The 19,416-nt window shown below is 32.4% G+C and overlaps 1 protein-coding gene across 3 annotated transcripts; it reads left to right on the plus strand.

Moving 5' to 3' along the window:
* The first annotated feature begins 12,939 nt into the window (after positions 1-12,939).
* LOC107910419 (transcriptional corepressor SEUSS) lies at positions 12,940-19,292 on the plus strand. Of its 3 annotated transcripts, none has more exons than XM_016838252.2 (10): positions 12,940-13,379; positions 13,957-15,347; positions 15,430-15,549; positions 15,761-15,809; positions 16,039-16,253; positions 16,340-16,408; positions 16,757-16,854; positions 17,158-17,251; positions 17,631-17,700; positions 18,074-19,292. In XM_016838252.2, the coding sequence occupies exons 2-10, from the start codon at positions 14,289-14,291 to the stop codon at positions 19,051-19,053; spliced, it is 2,754 nt and encodes a 917-aa protein (XP_016693741.2). In that variant the 5' UTR covers positions 12,940-13,379; positions 13,957-14,288; the 3' UTR covers positions 19,054-19,292. The 3 variants fall into 3 exon arrangements, with proteins under 3 accessions (XP_016693741.2, XP_016693740.2, XP_016693742.2); XM_016838251.2 differs by having other exon boundaries at positions 13,001-13,500; XM_016838253.2 differs by having other exon boundaries at positions 13,106-13,245.
* The last annotated feature ends 124 nt before the right edge of the window (positions 19,293-19,416 follow it).

Below are 19,416 nucleotides of genomic sequence, written 5' to 3' on the forward strand. Positions count from 1 at the left end.
AATATCATTTTTAAGATTCAAACTTATATACTCTTATTGAGAATATAATATATCTTACCACTGTATGATATATATTAATTAAAAATTTTCCAATAAAATTTTTAACTTATTATTTTGACCCAAACAATTTTATAATATAAATTCAATTTAACATTTAAAAATATAATTTTAAAATGTTTTTCCTAAAAAAATAAATAATATTTAAATTTATTACTATAATTGTATTTATTGTTTTTATAAATTTTCAAAATGATATTATACTTTTATCATATTAATTCAAAATCAAATTCTTTTACATACAATTTGACTCGCATGATTTAAGTTAACGGAATAGAAAATATGATACTTAAATTATTAAAATATGAATCACACATCATGAAAGGGTAAAATTGTCATTTGCAAGAAATAGGAGCAGAGATATTGGATATGTGGGCTATATTTCATCATTAGAAATGATACAGTCGATAACATTGAAGGATCAGCTGTCGGTTTGTGATTATGGCATTTTCGTCATTTCACTCACAAAGGTCATTCATAAATCAATATTATTGAAATATTAGATTTTATCTCGTATAGCTAAAAGAAAATATTAATGTTAAAAAATATTACTTAAGCTAAATAAGGGAAATATGTTGTTTTTGTTTTTAATTGGCCTTTTTGGTCGGTATTTTTATTTAAATTAGAAAAATAGAACGTTTTGAGAGAATGTGTGTGAAAACTTGTTCAGCTGGATGCGCTTTCCTCTAACAATCATTTCTCCAATAGTTTTTTGAATGTTGACAACGATAAAATTTTTTAATGCCCCAACGGTAATTCTTTTTCTTATAAATACCAGATCATTTTTTATTTTTTATTTCATTCAAATCCAACTCTTTCAATTCTCTCTAACCTTTCAACCCTCTTAATTTTCTCAAGTTTTATTTTAAATTTTCCGATACGCTTGTTTAAAAATATTATAGTTTTATTTAAGTATTCCGTATATTATTCATTTCGATTAAATTTTCACGAATGGCAAGCTCTCTGATTCGTTTCGACGACAACCATATTTTCGCCGCTCAAGTGATAATGGTAAGACGAAATTTTAAATTTTGTTATTTTCAATTAAGTTAAATTTAAAGTTTTTATTTTTAAAATTCATTTATTTTGTTGATATAAATAGGCGGATGATCGTGTTTTGGAGAGGTTCATACATAACTTGTCAAAGAGCCCATATATTCAGATTTGTGGTTACTTGCAAGACGCAGGATTTTTACATGCGTCTCAAATGCTCGAGGACTGCAAACTTGATCCTACACTCATCAGCGCATTGGTGGAAAGATGGAAGCTCGAGACATACACTTTCCATCTTCCATAAGGCGAGTGTACAATCACACTCGAGGACGTTTCTATGTGTGGTGGTGATTACCGTTTCTACGTTCCCCAAGTGAACGACCCTTATATGTTCCTATTGGTGACAAGGTAAAAATCATTTTATAATAATATGTAGTTAATTTAGTAAATGTTATTTTTTATTATATGTTTGAATTAACGTGTCGCTTGAATAGGTGGAACCATGGGCCAAGTTACGTGGGACTACCGGAGCAACTCAAAGATATCTGGATGTTGTTAGATCAACACTCGAAGGTTGAGGTTAGTTACTGATTTTTTTCAAACCTATAATAATTATGCATTGCAGTTTGAATAGATGTCATACGCCGATCCGAATATCATAAAATGCATCCCGCCCAAATTTTTGGCTATTCAAAATATGTGGGACACGAAAGAGCCATTGATAGTGTACGCGACGGTGGAAATGCATGAATTGGACTGAGTGATGGGACAGTTTGGCTGGAGACAACAAATTCACTGTACATACTAGATCTACATGAGAAGACTGACAAGAATTGGTGAGATTACCAGAAGGAGTATATTAGCATTTGGGATCGAAGGATGGAATTCTTACCCATCCACGAACCCTTTTTTCTCATCGAACACGACGGCTTGTTTGGAGTACATGCCTTGGTTCAGAGTCGTTGACAAGCCATATCTGATACCGGTGGAGGCGAGAAGTAGGAAACTGCATCAGAAGACATCTTCGTCCCCATTATTCTATGCCCCCATGCCGACATTGATGCCAAAAAAGATGCCGACGTAACCACTGACATTGATGGCAACACCAATCCTAGTATCGATCCCCGAGTCAATATCGACATATCCAAGCTTTGCAATATCATACGGTTATTCACTGATAGTATCACAAACACCCACTGCGTTGTTGTTTTACCGATGTGGGTCATCGGCACAACCACTTTCTCGTGGAGTGGAGGACATATGATGGGAGGCTAGGATGGCACCGCAGTCAAGCATGGAGGAAGGGGATGGAGAATAAGACGAAAACAAAGTCGAATGTGGGGATGAAGATAAAGTCGAGAGTGGAGATGAAGATGACTATGAGGGTGGAAGTGAAGAAAAAGAAGATAAAGACGATAATCATGATCAAGACCCCAAGTCGACACCACTAGCTGTGCGTCGAAATCTTACACGTTTATTTTATTGCGTAGAAATCGTTTCTATCTATCTTTCTTTTTATTTATTCTTTATTTATTTTGTTTTATTATAATATAATATAATATTATAATATAACATATTTTATTATAATATATATATATTAAATTTATAAATATCTTACCTTATGCCGCCTCATTAAAAAAATAATAGCATAATTGCTTCTTTAGTCCCTTTATTTTTCTTTAATCTATAATTCAATTTTTACCCTATATTTAGTCCTTATACATAATTACTTTTAATTCAAGCAAATTCACTTAATCGAAACCTAATTAATTACACAACTAAATTCCTCAATATTTACCAAAAATATTTATGAGTCCGATTTACGGGAATGGAGTCTTGGGAATGCATTTTTTTAATTTGATCCTTTTTAATTAATTAATTATCAAAACGTTGAAATTTCTTAACCAAACTTTAATACCGCCTTAATGACACTCCATAAATATTTATAAAAATATTTATGGCTCAGATTATAAAAACAAGATCCCGATACCTTATTTTCTAAAACCACTTGAACTTAATAAATCACTTATACAACATAAATTATCAAATCAAAAAACCTTTTTTTAAATCACATTTGACTCGTAAATATTAAATAATAATATTTATGAACTTACTTGTCGGATTTGGTGGCCCCAAAACCACCATTACCGACACCACTAAAAAAACGGATTGTTACAACTCTTCCTCTTTACAAAAATTTCGTCCTTGGAATTTCTTACCTGGTACAAGCTATTAAGTCAAGTCTTCCTTCCACCTTTTCAATCAAAATCCATAAAAATCAATCATAACTCATATCATTTCCGAACTCATATCAGAACTCATTTTAGAACTTGATACTAGACCTGAACTTAACTAAGTAGCTCTGATGTTCTCTTGTTATCACTTTATCACTAGTAGTATAACTACCGAGAAATTCCCAGTAATAGTTTATCGAAACATAACCGAGAAACCCAGATTATCAAACTCTAACTAATGTTTCTAACGTGGTTGCATCTGTAACTTTCAACTGATATTTTTCCCCTTTTTCCAGGAAAGCATCAGGCAATATCATTTTACACAATTGCGATAACTTCATCAAATAGGACGACTTTAACCCATAATAACATTTCTCGATTAGAACGGACATGATAGATATATTTCTGTATCAAGTCTTTTAGAATCTGAATTTCTCATTCTGACTGTCCGTCTTTTTACCCATGAATGCACAAAATTTATTTTCGGACCTAAGGATAGACTAAAATGCGTATAACTCAATTAACTTTTTAATGAATAACCCACTTTGATTAAAACAACTAAGTCGATTTTATCTATCAGATAATAATTTCAGAATAATCCCTTCTTCTTGTTGTCAAGACAACCCGGACATACAATCTATCACAATTCCCTCAGAATACTAATCAATGATCCTTAAAAACTGCATTAACTTAAACAAAACATAACATCCCATTTTAACTTGTTAACATTAATCAAGATTACCCGAGGAATGAAAACCAATATACAAGTTTGAGCTCAATCTTCCACTGTCTACTCTTTTGCCGATGTCAACCCTTTCACGAAAGCTAGAAAATGATTATATATACAATAAAGCTATTTCAATTATTAACATCGAAGCTTTGAACTATACCGAAGCCACAACCATCAGATAGATTAAAAACCATAGTGCTATAATAGGACCAACGTTTCAATCATATAGATAGAACAATACCTCAACATCAATAGTGCACTCCAAAATAGAAGAGGAAAACTGAAAGTAGTCCTAATAACAACCAGTGTAGTAATACAACTTCTTTGATCTGAGGCCCATATCACCGAGCTCCCATGATCGAACCAAGATTTGTAATAGTAATAAATATAATTACCTTCGGCCAATGAATACCTTTTACAGATGAACCATGTTTGACAAATTAATCAATAAGAATGATAAGAAAACCAAGATAATGAAATTCAAGATGTGAAGCTATACTGAATTTTCGAGAATAAAAACCACATTGAATGATAAAGAGATCAATAATATCCCAAAGAAAGTCCAGAAGAAGAATATCGCCCATACGCACTAGAAACAGTCGTGATAGAGACAATGTAAATTGCTTATATGTAATTCAGAGCATCAACCAATAGAAATAGAAAATAGCATCATATGAGTCTTATCATCAAGTCTTCTATCGAACATAATGGATTAGAAAACCAAAGAAAGATAGAGCAATGTCGATTATGAATCAACTAGACTAATAATAATTCCGTCTAACATTATGATTAGCTAACGTTTTCTTACGATAAGAATCACCTCTAAAAATGAATAGTTACATATATCTTTGAGAATAAAAGAACATATAAAATACCCAGAAGAGATCACTTTAAGATACTCGACTATAACAGCTGCATTCAGACATTTTTGCAATTTCAACATTATCCCACTGACTACTACAGTCATCAAAGATCCCATATTATCCCAATCACTAAAGAAATCAATTCAAAAAAATTCTGGTTAAACCATTCTTTAAATACCATACCTGAATAATTCGATTACTCGTGAATAACTTCTTCATTAATAGTGACATTGCATATCTCAAATAATCTTCAGAAAAATATGATATCCCTTCTAGAACTCTCTTTACTTACTAACCCATCCTCAGCTCTGGCCGCATTATTATTCACTCAGCTATTGAACTCTCTAGTTTCACACTTGTAAGCTTAATGAATATAAATCTTGTAAATTTCATTGTATAAGACTGTACAGGTTAGTGGGTAAAGGTCGTAAAGCCTCAAAATTTGACTATCATATATACACACATATAACGTAACATTTATGATCAACATAATCATTATAATCATTCGACATTTTCAACTATAAAATAAAAACAAATATATCAACATCCAAATCCCAACTCAATTCGACTCAATTATGGCATGTACCTCTAGACTCAATTCCGAGCTCGAATTAGTCTAAGAATCGGCTAAACCTGCAAAGCTCTGATACCACTAAATGTAACACCTCCAACCCGTATCTCTCGCCGGAACCAAGTTATGGAGCATTATAGGAGTTTACAAATCAAACAGATAGAAATTTTAAACATTTCATATCATCAAAACAAGTCATCAAAGCATCATTTTAATCCAAATTATAAACATATCAAATCCAAATCAATTTTTCCTAGTTCATGAGCACTTAAACATAGAATTAAATTCACATGCACCTATCTAGATTTAGTTCAATTTATCATGCCATAATATGACTTTAAAAACAAACACATATTTATATGCATAAAACCAACCAAAATTAAACTTATAACCTCATTTACAATCAAACCACAAAATAACTATTATTTAGACACCCTAGGTACATGCCAACACAAAGGATAAACATCACCACATTTGAGTTGAAAATCGTTGTTGGATGCTGAATCGGCAATCAAAAGTTAAGTACCTAACCTGCGCACGGGAAACAAACTGTATGCTGAGTATAAACTTAGTGGTATTTCTATAATCTGAATATTTAAAGATAAGAAATTACAAATATACAATTGAAATATAAACACATATTAATATTTAATTATTACAACTACCATATCATATTTGATTTGTTTCACAAATATCTCAATTCACATACTTGCTATATAAATAGCTTTTCACAATTTATTTCACATTCCATTATACAATTGCAATATCCATTCCGTAGTCATTTCATGTGTATATAACTCATATATTCCATATATTTGCAACATATTTCACATTCTAGTTTCAATTCACTATTTCACTTCCATTTCTCATATCATGTCATTTCAATATCAATTATATAACTTTATTATTCATTTACCCCTATTAACACGACTCGGACTCGATCGGATACACGGATCCAACCAAACACACCAGTTTGGCACCTAGTGCCTCATTGGATAATTCGAAGTAATAATTTGACACCCAATGTCTCTTTGGTTAAATCGAAGTAAATTGGCACCCAGTGTCTGATCAAATTAATACGAAGTAGGAAATTGACACCCAGTGTCTCATCGACTCGAAGTCAAAAAAATGCCTGAACTCTTCCAATCCTATGGCATGCCATCTATATTTGACTCAGTCCGATACAATTAATAGGATTTCGATTCACTTTTCAAATACAACCAATATTCATTTCAATTCAAATAATCAATATATTCAATATATTCAATATATATACCAATTCAATCAATATAAATTCAATAAACTCATCACATACTAAATCAATCCATTTCAATTGCAAAACACAATAATTCTCACCTCAACACTTACCATATACATTAAATTGAATTATAACAATTAACAACTAAATCGAATTATAGAAATACAAACCAGAAATTCTGAGCTATTCCTCGTCAACTTTATCTTTCCCTTTTTTAGTCAAGGATTTCGGTATGACGTTTGCTATGGAATTAACAATTAAAATTGATCAATACAATACAATTCAATTTCATATTGCACATTCCAATTTTTACTCAACATTTGTCTAAATTTCAATTTAGTCCCTAAACCGAGACTAATTTTATTTTTTCACAACCAATTCTATATTTTCATTCAATTTCCACTTTAAACTAGATTTAACTCTCTAATTTCTCCTAAATCCCTAAATTTTTTAATTTTCACAATTTAGTCCCTATTAATCAAAATTTACAATTTATTCTACAATTCAATCCTTTTTCACTACTAACTTAAAAATCTATCAATTTAATCCCTAATACTAAAATTATTCAACATTAACAACATTTAAAAACTCAATAATTTCTAAAATTTTGACATGGGTCAGGTAGTATTTAATACCGGGATTCCAAAAACATAAAAATTAAAAGAAAAAGAGACTAAATTGACTAACGAATTAAACTTTGAACGATTGAAGCCCCTAAGGTCGTGGCTTTCTTCTTCCTTTCTTTCCTTTTTTCTTTTTTGTCTTTCTTTTTTTTCTTTCTGTTTCGTTTCGTTTCGTTTCTTTTTATTTATTCTTTATTTATTTTGTTTTATTATAATATGATATAATATATATACTTAATAATTAAGTAAAACATATTTTATTATAATATATATTAGATTTATAAATATCTTATCTTATGCCGCATCATTAAAAAACAATGGCATAATTGCTTCTTTAGTCCCTTTAATTTTTATTTAATCTATAATTCAACTTTCACCCTATATGCAATTTAGTCCTTATACCTAATTACTTTTAATTCAAGAAAATTCACTTAATCGAAACCTAATTAACTACACAACCAGCTTCCTTAATATTTATCATAAATATTTATGAGTCTGATTTACGGGAATAGGGTCCCGGGTATGCATTTTTTAATTTGATCCTTTTTAATTAATTAACCATCAAAACGTTGAAATTTCTTAATGAAACTTTAATACCACCTTAATGACACTCCGTAAATATTTATAAAAATATTTACGACCTAGATTATAAAAACAAGGTCCCGATACCTTATTTTCTAAAACCACTTGAACTTAATAAATCACTTATATAACATAAATTATCAAATCAAAAACCTTTTCTTTTTAAATCACATTTTCACTAACATTTCATATATTATGCAAAAAAAGTACCCTAACCCCGAGAATTTTTTGGTAGATTTGAAGCACGTTTTGAAGATATTCGATGAAAATACTGGTCCTATGACGGATTTTCAACCACGAAGATTTTTTCCTTTGCAATCTCTCCTTTACCCTACGCCTATAAAAGGGGCCCCCCCCTCTATACTCCATCATCCCTAAAACATCATCTCTCTTGGCCTTCATCTCTCCAGTTTACAATATTTCTCTCTTTTCGTTTTCTTCCCCGCTTTAGTATTAAAAATGTTTGTCGCTAATAAAAATTTCGGTTTGAGGTATTTTTGAGTCGTCAGTGATGCGATATCACTTCAAGATGCATATATTTCATATATTCTTTTGAGATTGGACCATTACCTCTGAAACCTATCCTATGGAATTTGGGTTCCGTGGTTATTTTGCTTTGTACGATCACGGGTGGAAGTTTATATAGAGGTCTCAATTGATGGCCGCTATGTGGTCTTGGATTAGAGTATAATTGGGGGAGCCAGTTGGCAGTCATTACGTGGATACGAGCTCAAACTTTTCAGATATCTGGAAATGTTGCCTTATAAATACCATACAGAAGTTTGAGGGCATAATCATAGGGAAAAATTGTGTGGCTTCCCACTATAATCGGCATTTTTTTCTTTATTTCCATATAGTTTACATCTTTAACATTCCTTCTTATCTGAAGGCCAGCACCACTGTGAACATAGGAGGACTTTCAGGCGGACAGCGGCTACTGCAGTGGAGTAAATGTGATGCTCCTTTTAGGGTGACAATGATTTTCATTATTAAACAACTCATTAATAACTACAATTGTCGCCACGCCAACCCAAGTTTGACGTCTACTGTGCTGGAACATTCGCTTTATGCTTGAGAGCTCTCTTGTGTCTATTTCGGTGTCAGCCTTTGAATAAAAGTAAAAGGTTAAAGATACCGGTAGCCTGGAAATAGAGAAAAAATTTATGTTGATTACACCGGAAAGCCCTCCGTTTTCCCTATGGTTATGCCCTCAATCTTATGTATAATATATAAGGTATCATGTATCCAAAATCTTGAACTCGTGACTGCATAACGACCACCGACTGAAACCTCCACTTAGATTCGACCAATGACCTTATCAAGCACTACCACCCCGAAACCTGACTTCCATAGGATTAATTTCTGAGGTAATGGTCCTATTTCGACATGCCATATGAAATGTATGTGTTCTGAGATGCGTTATCGCATCCCTGACCCCTCAATTTAATATATAAACTTTCGTGGTTTTACCCCTAAAATCTTAAACCCGTAACCCTAACCTTATCAAAATTAAAAAAAAGATGAGGAGAGAGAGAGTGTGTGTATGAAAACGACGTGCTTCCACACACTCTCTCCAAAAATGGCCTATTTCCCTAATTAAAAAAAATGACCTAAAAGGCCAATTAAAAAAAAACGACATATTTGCCTTATTTAGCCAATTACTTAACAATTAATTCTTACATTCATAAATAAGTTTTCTTTACGCTTGAATTCAATCTTTAAACACATCATTTTTAGTTGTTTTATTTTAAGCATTTCATATAAAAATAATAAAAGAGTCGAAATAATCGTTATATTAATACTCAATACTTTATAAAATTATAATTTTTAAGTAATTTTTATGACTGAGTTGGTGCTGAGTTAACTTGTGACATCAATTAAGTCAAATACATCATACAAGTATAAATAATAATATATATTGTTTTTATTTTTAAAGTACTATAATTATAATTATTTGATATATTACATAAAATTTGATAATTTATTTTATTCAAATTATGTTTGTCCTTTTTTTCATTATGATTTATTTATATTTATTATATAATTATTAATTAAGTTGGTGTCACAAATTTATTGTTGACCAACTTAATTAAGAAATTATATAAAAATCAATTTTCAAAAAATTAAAAAATATTACTGTAACAATATTTTTATCTTTTCATATTTTTATATAAAATCTATAAAAAAAACCCGAATATGAAGGATTTTTTTTAGATCAATAGATTTAAAAAATATGACACCATATTTCTTAACACCTCAATTTTACCATTTCAATCAAAACATTTTTACTTTTTAAAAAGAATTATAAACATAAAATCTACATAATTTTTTTACACCCATACCACAAAATTGTGTCATAATCTACTTTTAATAAATACTTATATTATGTTTAAAATAATTAAATATTCAAGCATTATGTTTAAAATAAATGGAAAATACTATTGGCATAAAGTTTTCTTTTCATATTTTACTTGAATTTAATTTTCTTCTCTTTGTATTGATTTGATGCATTTAAGATTGTCGACCCTGTTTTTTAAATACAGAATCATGATTTACAAAAAAAAAACTAAAATTAGTGTTTTCATTATGAACCATATAACCATCTTAGTTGTCAACAATTTCTTAATTCAATGGGAAATTCGATTCCAAATAATTTCATTTTCTTCTCTCAAATTTTTTTTTATAAAAAACCCATCTTTTAATTAATTAAAATTTAATGTCTACATGAATAAATAAAAATAAAGCATATAATAATACCACAAAAAGTCAATTTCAGTAATTAACTTTTACTTTTCAGAAAAAAAAAACAAATTCAAAAAGTTGGTACTATAATTCAAAAAAGAAAAAAAGAAGACATACAAGAGTAAAATTAAATGCATTATACTTAATATTTCTAAGAATAGGCTAAAATAGGGAGAAAATGATAGGTTAATAACTAAAATTATAGATCTTAACTAGGTTCAAATATTTTAAACACAATACGAAAATTTGATGTAAGCTAGTTTAATATATATAATGTATTTAAGTTTTAAAAAATTCATAATAATTTTATTAAATCTATTTTTGTGCTAAAAATAAAAAATATACATTAAAAAACAATTAATTATAATATCTTTTTTTTTTGTATATTATAAATGATGCTTGATAACCCTTTAAAAAAAAAAAGGAATGGCAAACACAAAGCATCAAATGACATTATGGCTTATGACAATACAGTATATACTACTCCAAAAAGCACTTTATAGTGAATAAATAAGGTTTTAAAAAGTACTGGCTGAATACCAGTATTTTGAGTTTCATTTTGTATAATATTTGTAAATTCTCATTATTTAAATTTAACTATATATTAATTTAAGTTGGAATATATTTAAAATTTAATTGGATTACACTTTGGTTAATATATTCGGATATCAATCTTATTATATTTATAATAAATACCTTAAAAATATAGGGATGTATAGCAGGGAGGGTGGGCCTAGGACTCCTCAACGGCCTCGATTGAGACCGCTAAACGAACAACATATTTTGTCTAAATTGTTCCTTTTTATTAGAGTAGTACGTGTATTGTTTTTGTTTTGACGTTATTTTGGGATTTCCGACCATTTTTTAATTTATCTATATTAAAATATTAAGCAAGATTGACATTGGAGATTCGTAACAGGATAATGAGGACTAGCAAGTGGAGATTCGGTATGTATCACGAACAACGAATATGACTATTCATGATAGAACAAGATAGTAAGGAGTTGCTAAACGTGGTTTTATTTTTTCTCATAATCACCTTTGATGGTGCAATGTGTAATGTTGAGGGATAAATGCTGAGTAATCAGTCTATTATTATCAGTTGAGCGTTATAATTCAACTTCCTTTTGTAACTGTTAGAATTAAGTGACCCAAATCCTTATTTAAATAAAATACTGTGGTAAAATAAAATAAAAGTGATCCCTTTTATTTTATTTTAGAATAAGGTTTCTAAACCTTATTAAACTCCATCTATTTGATATTATTTGAATAAGGAGTTTCACTCCTATTAGAATAAGGTTTACAAGCCTATAAATAGGCATAGTCTACTCCTCTTGTAATTAAGTTTTCGACATAGTGAATTTTCTTCTCCTCTGCCCGTGGTTTTTTCCCGAAAGGGTTTCCACGTAAAATTTGTGTGTTCTTTATTTTTCTATTTTTATTTTTCTTTGAAATATATTGTCATTACCGACATTATATTTTTCTCAGTAACTAAAAAAAAAAGAGAAGGGATTATATGAAATTGTGATTCCACGTCATCACTATCCCTTTCTAATAGGAGAATGACAAATTAGATTTTTTCTCCTGAAAAAATTTAAATTCAACTAAAAATGTTAAATTCAAGAGGAAAAATCGAATTCGTCATTTTCCTATTGGAAAGGGATAGAGATGACATGAAATCACAGATTCATACAATCCTTTCTCCTAAAAAAATAATTAAATATGATTTTGATTTAAAAGTAAAATTAAGATAGGTCATCAAGAATGAATTCTTTTTAGATATATCAATATTTGTTACTTTATAAAGAAATTGAGTTTTTAATTGTTTTCCAATTGAATTAATATACGGTTGACTTGTGATATACACTTAGCCAAAAACTTAAATATAATATAGATGTTTATAATTTATTTTTAAATTTTTAGTAAAACATATAAATTATAAATTATAAATTAAATTAATAACATAATTTTATTTTAAAAAAATAAATATGAACTGCTACAAATATAGGCAGCTACTGATGAATACCAAGATGGAAGCGATACGCTAATGATAATCGAATTATTCAATTTCTAATTTTGAATAATTCATTGAAAAATTAAATTTCAATTAATTTATCATAGTCTCTTTTAATTGAATTGGATTAAATTAAATTTAAGTAAATTATATTAATTCTTATGGCAACAAAATTTTACTTTTAACCCCATACTAAGCTTATGGTAATTTAGTTTTAAAATAATCAAATTTGAAAAGAAAATTGAAACAATCATGTGGCATTAGTGTAAGCATACACATGCAACGAAACAAGTGCGTCACTTTAATACATCCCATCATCCATAATTCATGATGGATGGATGGATGGATGGATGTGATGCCATCATCATCATCATCATTCCATGGAAACAAAAGAAGGGAGTGAAGGGGGGAAAATAAAAGAAAAATTCAATCTAATGGAATGAAATTTTGACGTCCGCAAAGGACAATACAAACACTCTCTTTCTCTCACTAGATACAGCGAAGAAGAACAGGGCACGTACTGAGACAAGAAAAAAGGAAAAGCAGAAGAATTGATTTAAGAGGAGAGCAAAAAGAAGGTTTTTTTTTTTTTGGTGAAGTGTAGACATATTAATTGCTTCAGATTATTGAAGCAAAAAAGAAGAAAAAAAAAGGAGTAGAAGAATTGAAGAGAAAGAGAGTTCAAAAGACATTTTGGTATTTTTTGTTTTGGGTATGTTTTGATTGAAATCAAAGCTTTGGAGATTTGGGAAACTTTCTTTACTTTTTTTATTTTCTTTCCCCTTCTTCTTTGTTTATCTTTTGACAGTAACTGTGAGAATTTTTCAACGCTGGTAAGTCTTCTCAAAGTCTCTTCAGCTTTGACCCTTTTGCTAGTTTTTTTTGGGGTTTAAGTCTGGATCATTGATTTCTGCTGTTAGTGGCTGGATCGAGTTTAGTTGCTTTTTTAATGTATTTGGTTAAACGTTCGTTTTTCTTCTAATAAAGTTGCAATTTTTTGGGGGTTTGGAGGTTAAAAATTTCAGCTTGGTCAGTTGATTTTACTGTCTTTCTCTAATTTTAAGTAAAATTTTGTTTGAGTTTTAATGAAATTTCTACGGTTTTGAGATTTGGGTTTTTCTTTAAGATTCGATTGGAGTTTGATTTTACGGTTATCGGATTTCAGTTTTAAATTTCTTTTTGTTGACAGTCTTAATTACTTTTTGTGCTGAATGTTAGTAAAATTATTTTTCGGATGATTTATGTTTCAGTGGATCTGAAAATTCTTATGTCTTCTTTTCTTTTATTAGGAATTCGAGGGAAAGCCATTCTAGTGTTGCTTGACTGTAAATGTTAGAATGCTCAGAATCAGAGCTTCTTCTTGGGCTTCGGTTTTCTTTGGTAATGGCCGCTTGTATGGTGGAGCAGAAAGCTATATGCTCAGGCACAGAACTGATCCCTTGTTATTTGTCCACAATGAGGACTGGAAAGTTAAAAGCAGCCAAGTTGGGCTGATTTCTTGAACTCTGCGGCTGATTTTTTTGTGTTTTGTTATTAACTGTAGTTTATTTAGTTGAATTCATGTTGTTTTAGATAGTTGTTACATTTTTGTGAGTGAGTTTTAGGTAGTTAGTCTTGAAACATGGTGCCATTAGGGTCTTCTACTCCAATAGGTGGTGCGCAGTCTGTTCCGTCATCTCTTTTGCGAACAAATTCAGGGATGCTAGGATCACAAGGCGGTGGCCTTCCTTCTCAATCTGGGTTTCCTTCATTAGTGTCTCCTCGTACTCAGTTTAATAATATGAATATGCTCGGGAACGTGCCTAATGTTTCTTCCCTTCTTAATCAGTCATTTGGGAATGGGGGTCCGAACCCTCAGCTTTCTGGTCCTGGGAGTGGCCAGCGTGGAGGAATCGATTCAGGGGCTGAATCTGATCCACTTTCGAATGTGGGTACTGGGATGGGGTTTAATGCCTCATCGTCATTTGTGCCATCGAACATGGCAAACCCTGGGTCGTCTGGTCAAGTTCAAAGTCAGCAGTATTCTAACCTTTTTGGTAACCATATTTTACCAGATCAACAACAGCCCCAACAACCGGAGTCACAGCAGTTCCAACATGGTCAACAAGGGATGCAACAGGTCTCTGCCCCTCACAACACCCAACAAGGACAGCAGCAGCAGCAGCAGCAGCAACAGTTTCAATCTATTAGAGGAGGGATGGCTGGTGTTGGGGCTGTCAAATTGGAGCCACAACTGACTAATGATCAGCACAGCCAGCCACAGCAGTTGCAAACGCTGAGAGATCTTGCTCCTGTGAAATTGGAACCACAACAAATCCCGCCTTCAAGAACTTTGGCACAGGTAAAAATGGAACCTCAACATTCAGATCAGTCATTTTTGCATCAGCAACAACAACAGCAGCAGCAACAGCAGCAGCAGTTGCTCCAAATGTCACGGCAGCCCCCACAAACTGCTGCCGCCCAAATCAGTCTTTTGCATCAACAAAGACTCTTGCAGCTACAACAGCAACACCACCACCAACAACTCTTGAAAGCAATGCCTCAACAAAGGCCTCAATTACCGCAGCAGTTTCAACAGCAGAATTTGCCTTTGAGATCACCTGTGAAATCAGCATATGAGCCTGGGATGTGTGCTCGGCGATTGACACATTACATGTATCAGCAACAACATAGACCTGAAGTAAGATCTCCATGGTCTGAAGATCTATTTCCACATGTGTGCAGTGGCTTTCTGGATGTAACATTTCTGTTTTTTCATGTAGGACAACAATATTGAATTCTGGAGAAAGTTTGTTGCTGAGTACTTCGCGCCAAATGCCAAAAAGAAGTGGTGCGTTTCTATGTATGGAAATGGCCGCCAAACAACTGGTGTTTTCCCTCAGGTCTGCTGATAAAAACTTGCCTATACTTCTCACTCTGAACCTTATTCAATTGGCATCTTATGTAATTGAATGAAGACAGTTATCTTTAGAACTTTACATCTTTGTTTGTTTGCTCACCTGATGATAAATACTTATACATTGAATTTCTCCTTGGGTTTTGGGTATATATTAATGGCAAAAGGATAATTGAACTGCTGTATAAATGTTACAGGATGTATGGCACTGTGAAATATGCAATAGGAAGCCAGGACGTGGTTTTGGTATGCCCTTTTCTTTTAAGTCTCTTTTTGTTCCTGTTCCTCTTTCTTTTTTTGGGATACAGTCAATGAACTAGTTTTCCATCTTATATTATTTGATTAACATGTATTAGTGCTTCTTATTGGTGTGTCAATATCCTATTACTGCGTAAAGTGGTATACATTAAGTTTGTTGTGGCTTTTATTTATCCATTTCTACCGTATATCTAATCTCTCCCAGTTGTGCTTTCAGAGGCGACTGTTGAGGTTCTCCCTAGGCTTTTCAAAATTAAATATGAAAGTGGTACTTTGGAAGAACTTCTTTATGTTGATATGCCCCGTGAGTATCAGAATTCATCTGGACAAATTGTCCTGGACTATGCAAAAGCAATACAAGAAAGTGTTTTTGAGCAGCTTCGTGTTGTTCGTGATGGTCAGCTTAGGATAGTTTTCTCACCAGATCTGAAGGTTACAAATTGAAGTAGTGGCTTTCTATTGAGTCTCAAAGTTTTGGGATCTCATTAACTAAATTTCGGCTCTTCCATTCTTTTTAGATTTGTTCTTGGGAATTTTGTGCTCGGCGTCACGAGGAACTCATCCCTAGAAGATTATTGATACCTCAGGTTGTGATTCTCTATTGCTTGAGAATGTCCAATATATGCTTTTGATCTGTGTGCATAGTATGTTTGAACCGTATGAAACCTGTGTTGACTTGTAATATTTCTTTTTATGTTGCTTTTATGAGATTATCATATCAAGAAGTTGGGATGTTTTTTTATTTTATGATTGGTTGCTTGAAATCTTCCTTTTGCGCATTCTTGCAATCTAGAAAATGTCATATCAATGATGATGATGAATTCTCACCCTAAATCATGAGCAAATTGTTATATTTATTCTTTGGATTCTAAGAGTATGACTGCTGCTTCTCTGGTTTTTAGTTGTATTTGATTGTTGTAAGTTGGGTTGTACAGGTTAGTCAACTTGGGGCTGCAGCTCAAAAGTATCAAGCTGCAACACAAAACGCATCAACAAATTTATCTGCTCCAGATTTGCAGAATAACTGTAACTTGTATGTCTTTTTTTTAATATTGTACTTTTTTCTAATTGAATGAATGGACCAATAATTCATTTACTGAAAATCATGGTCTGTTTCATATTCTTGAGATTTATACTTTTTCCTCTTTACGGTTATGATAGATGCTTCATTATGATAGATTTTGATTAGGATCTTGGTCACACACACACACACATGCTCACTTGGGTTGGGTTGGGCACATCAAATTAACTTGCAGTATACCATTTACTTATTTTCGATTTATTAAATAATAATATTGCATTCATGGAATTCTAATTTGCTATGAATGAACTTTAGGTTTGTAGCATCGGCTCGGCAATTGGCTAAAGCCTTGGAAGTGCCATTGGTAAATGATTTGGGTTATACAAAGAGATATGTGAGGTGTCTTCAGGTAATTTCCTGCATCTGCTCTACCTATTTTCCAAAATTCTCTTTTGTTTCTAGGGCAAATTTGTATCCTTTTAACACTTACTAGCTTGCAAGTTTCCACTACAAATTACTCTGTTCTATGATCTTCTCAAGTTTGTTTGGATCCAATGTTGTATGTACTTGCATCATCGGAATGCTCTAGCAGTTGCTTGTTTTGAAGTCTAAGAGCAAATAAAAAATATTATTGAAATATAGTTAAAATGTTTTATTATCATGTTATGACAACGGGAAAAGCTAAAATGTAAAGATGAGTTCTACAGTTGTACCTTCTTTTCGAAAATTTTTGCATTGACTTGTATTCAAACTACTCATGTTTCCTTATTTTATTGGGGTTTTAACAGATATCTGAAGTGGTTAATAGTATGAAAGACTTGATTGATTACAGTAGAGAAACAAGGACTGGACCCATGGGTAAGTTTTGACAAGATTTCCATCGCTAAATCTATTTTTATTTTGTCATTGCTTTTTTTTAAAAGATACTTTGTAATGCTTGAAAGTACCAGTCAAGGCTTCCTGTAGTAAATAGTCTCAATGGGAGTTCTATATGCTTGTTGACAGTCTTGGATCTGGTAGCCCTTTTTGTAGCTTGTGACTGTATGAAAATGTTCTGATTTTTGAGTTTTGATGGTGAAGGGTTGTGTTTTTTAACTGGTTATTAACTGGTTATTAATAGCGTGTTCTATTTTACCAGTTGCATTTTGGAAATAGTGTGAGAAATAAGAACTTTACGAGTGTAGCTTCAGATTCATTTGTTATTTATCTCATTTATTTAGCTTTTCCTCAGAGAGTTTGGCCAAGTTCCCTCGAAGAACGAGCACTTCATCTGGTTTTCATGCACAATCTCAACAGCCTGAGGAACAGCATCAGCAACAGCAGCAGACACCACAACAGCAAATGATGACCCAGAGCTCTAATGGTGATCAAAGTTCTGCCCAGGCTTCTGGGATGCAGCTTGCTGCTAACAATGGTGTGGCTAATGTAAATAACTCGCTTAATGTAGCATCTGCATCAACATCTGCTGGCACCATTGCTGGGCCTCTACACCAGAATTCCATGAACTCCAGACAGCAGAATTCTATGAATAATGCAAGCAGTTCCTATGGTGGAAACTCTGTGCAGATCCCGTCCCCTGGTTCCTCTAGCACAATACCCCAAACACAAGCAAATCCTTCTCCATTTCAATCTCCAACACCTTCCTCATCTAATAATCCTCCTCAAGCTCCGCATGGTGCCTTAGCAGCTTCAAGTCACATGAGTTCTGCAAATTCTCCAGCAATGAACATGCCTATGCAGCAGCCAGCTCTTTCCAGTGAGGCGGATCCCAATGAATCCCAAAGCTCTGTTCAGAAAATCATTCATGAAATAATGTCTAGCCAACTTAATAACACTGGCGGCATGGTTGGTGCTGGCACTCTAGGCAATGATGTGAAGAGCGTAAATGGAATGCTGCCACCGAGTAACAACATGGTTCTCAGCGGTGGCAACACTTTGGTCGCTAATGGAACCATCAGCAATAATTCAGTTATTGGTGGTGTGGGGTTTGGTTCAATGAGTGGTGGACTAGGGCAGTCTGCTATGGTGAATGGAATCAGAGCCACAATGGGAAATAACCCTGTCATGAATGGAAGGATGGGAATGGCACAGATGGCTCGGGATCAGCTAAGGAATCACCAACAACAGGATATGGGGAACCAGCTACTGAATGGACTTGGAGCAGTTAATGGTTTTAATAATTATCAATTTGATTGGAAACCTTCCCCATGAAAGAGTGCAAAAAGCTGATGGTTCTTTGATTACAGCTGTGCTGTTGTGTGCAGCATGGGAATCGGCTGACTTGCCTGTGGCCCTGCCAGATTCGTGGTACAAACACTATAATGATAGATCAAGGTCTTCCCCTCCCACTGTGTACTAATTTCAGGAAAAAGTGAAAAACAACATATAGCATAGTGTTTTTATCAATGAAATGTTAAAAGCAACTTTGAAGTTGCTCCAATTTCCTATTATTTTCTGTTCCCTAATTAATGATCACTTAAATCAAATCCTGCAGCTTTGAATTTAAAAGAGCATTGGGGTTGACAAAGTGAAAGGATTATTTTTGTTGCAGAACACTAATTAAATAATATTTAC

Source organism: Gossypium hirsutum, chromosome D02 (assembly GCF_007990345.1).
Source record: "Gossypium hirsutum isolate 1008001.06 chromosome D02, Gossypium_hirsutum_v2.1, whole genome shotgun sequence".
Classification (NCBI taxonomy): Eukaryota; Viridiplantae; Streptophyta; class Magnoliopsida; order Malvales; family Malvaceae; genus Gossypium; species Gossypium hirsutum.

What these genes read in the sequence shown, in the direction of transcription:
- LOC107910419 (XM_016838252.2), top strand. Translation starts at nt 14,289, where the DNA reads ATGGTGCCATTAGGGTCTTCTACTCCAATAGGTGGTGCGCAGTCTGTT. An exon ending in TTTTCTCACCAGATCTGAAG is followed by an intron (nt 16,254 to 16,339) that starts GTTACAAATTGA and finishes CATTCTTTTTAG; the next exon opens with ATTTGTTCTTGGGAATTTTG. An exon ending in GAAGATTATTGATACCTCAG is followed by an intron (nt 16,409 to 16,756) that starts GTTGTGATTCTC and finishes TGGGTTGTACAG; the next exon opens with GTTAGTCAACTTGGGGCTGC.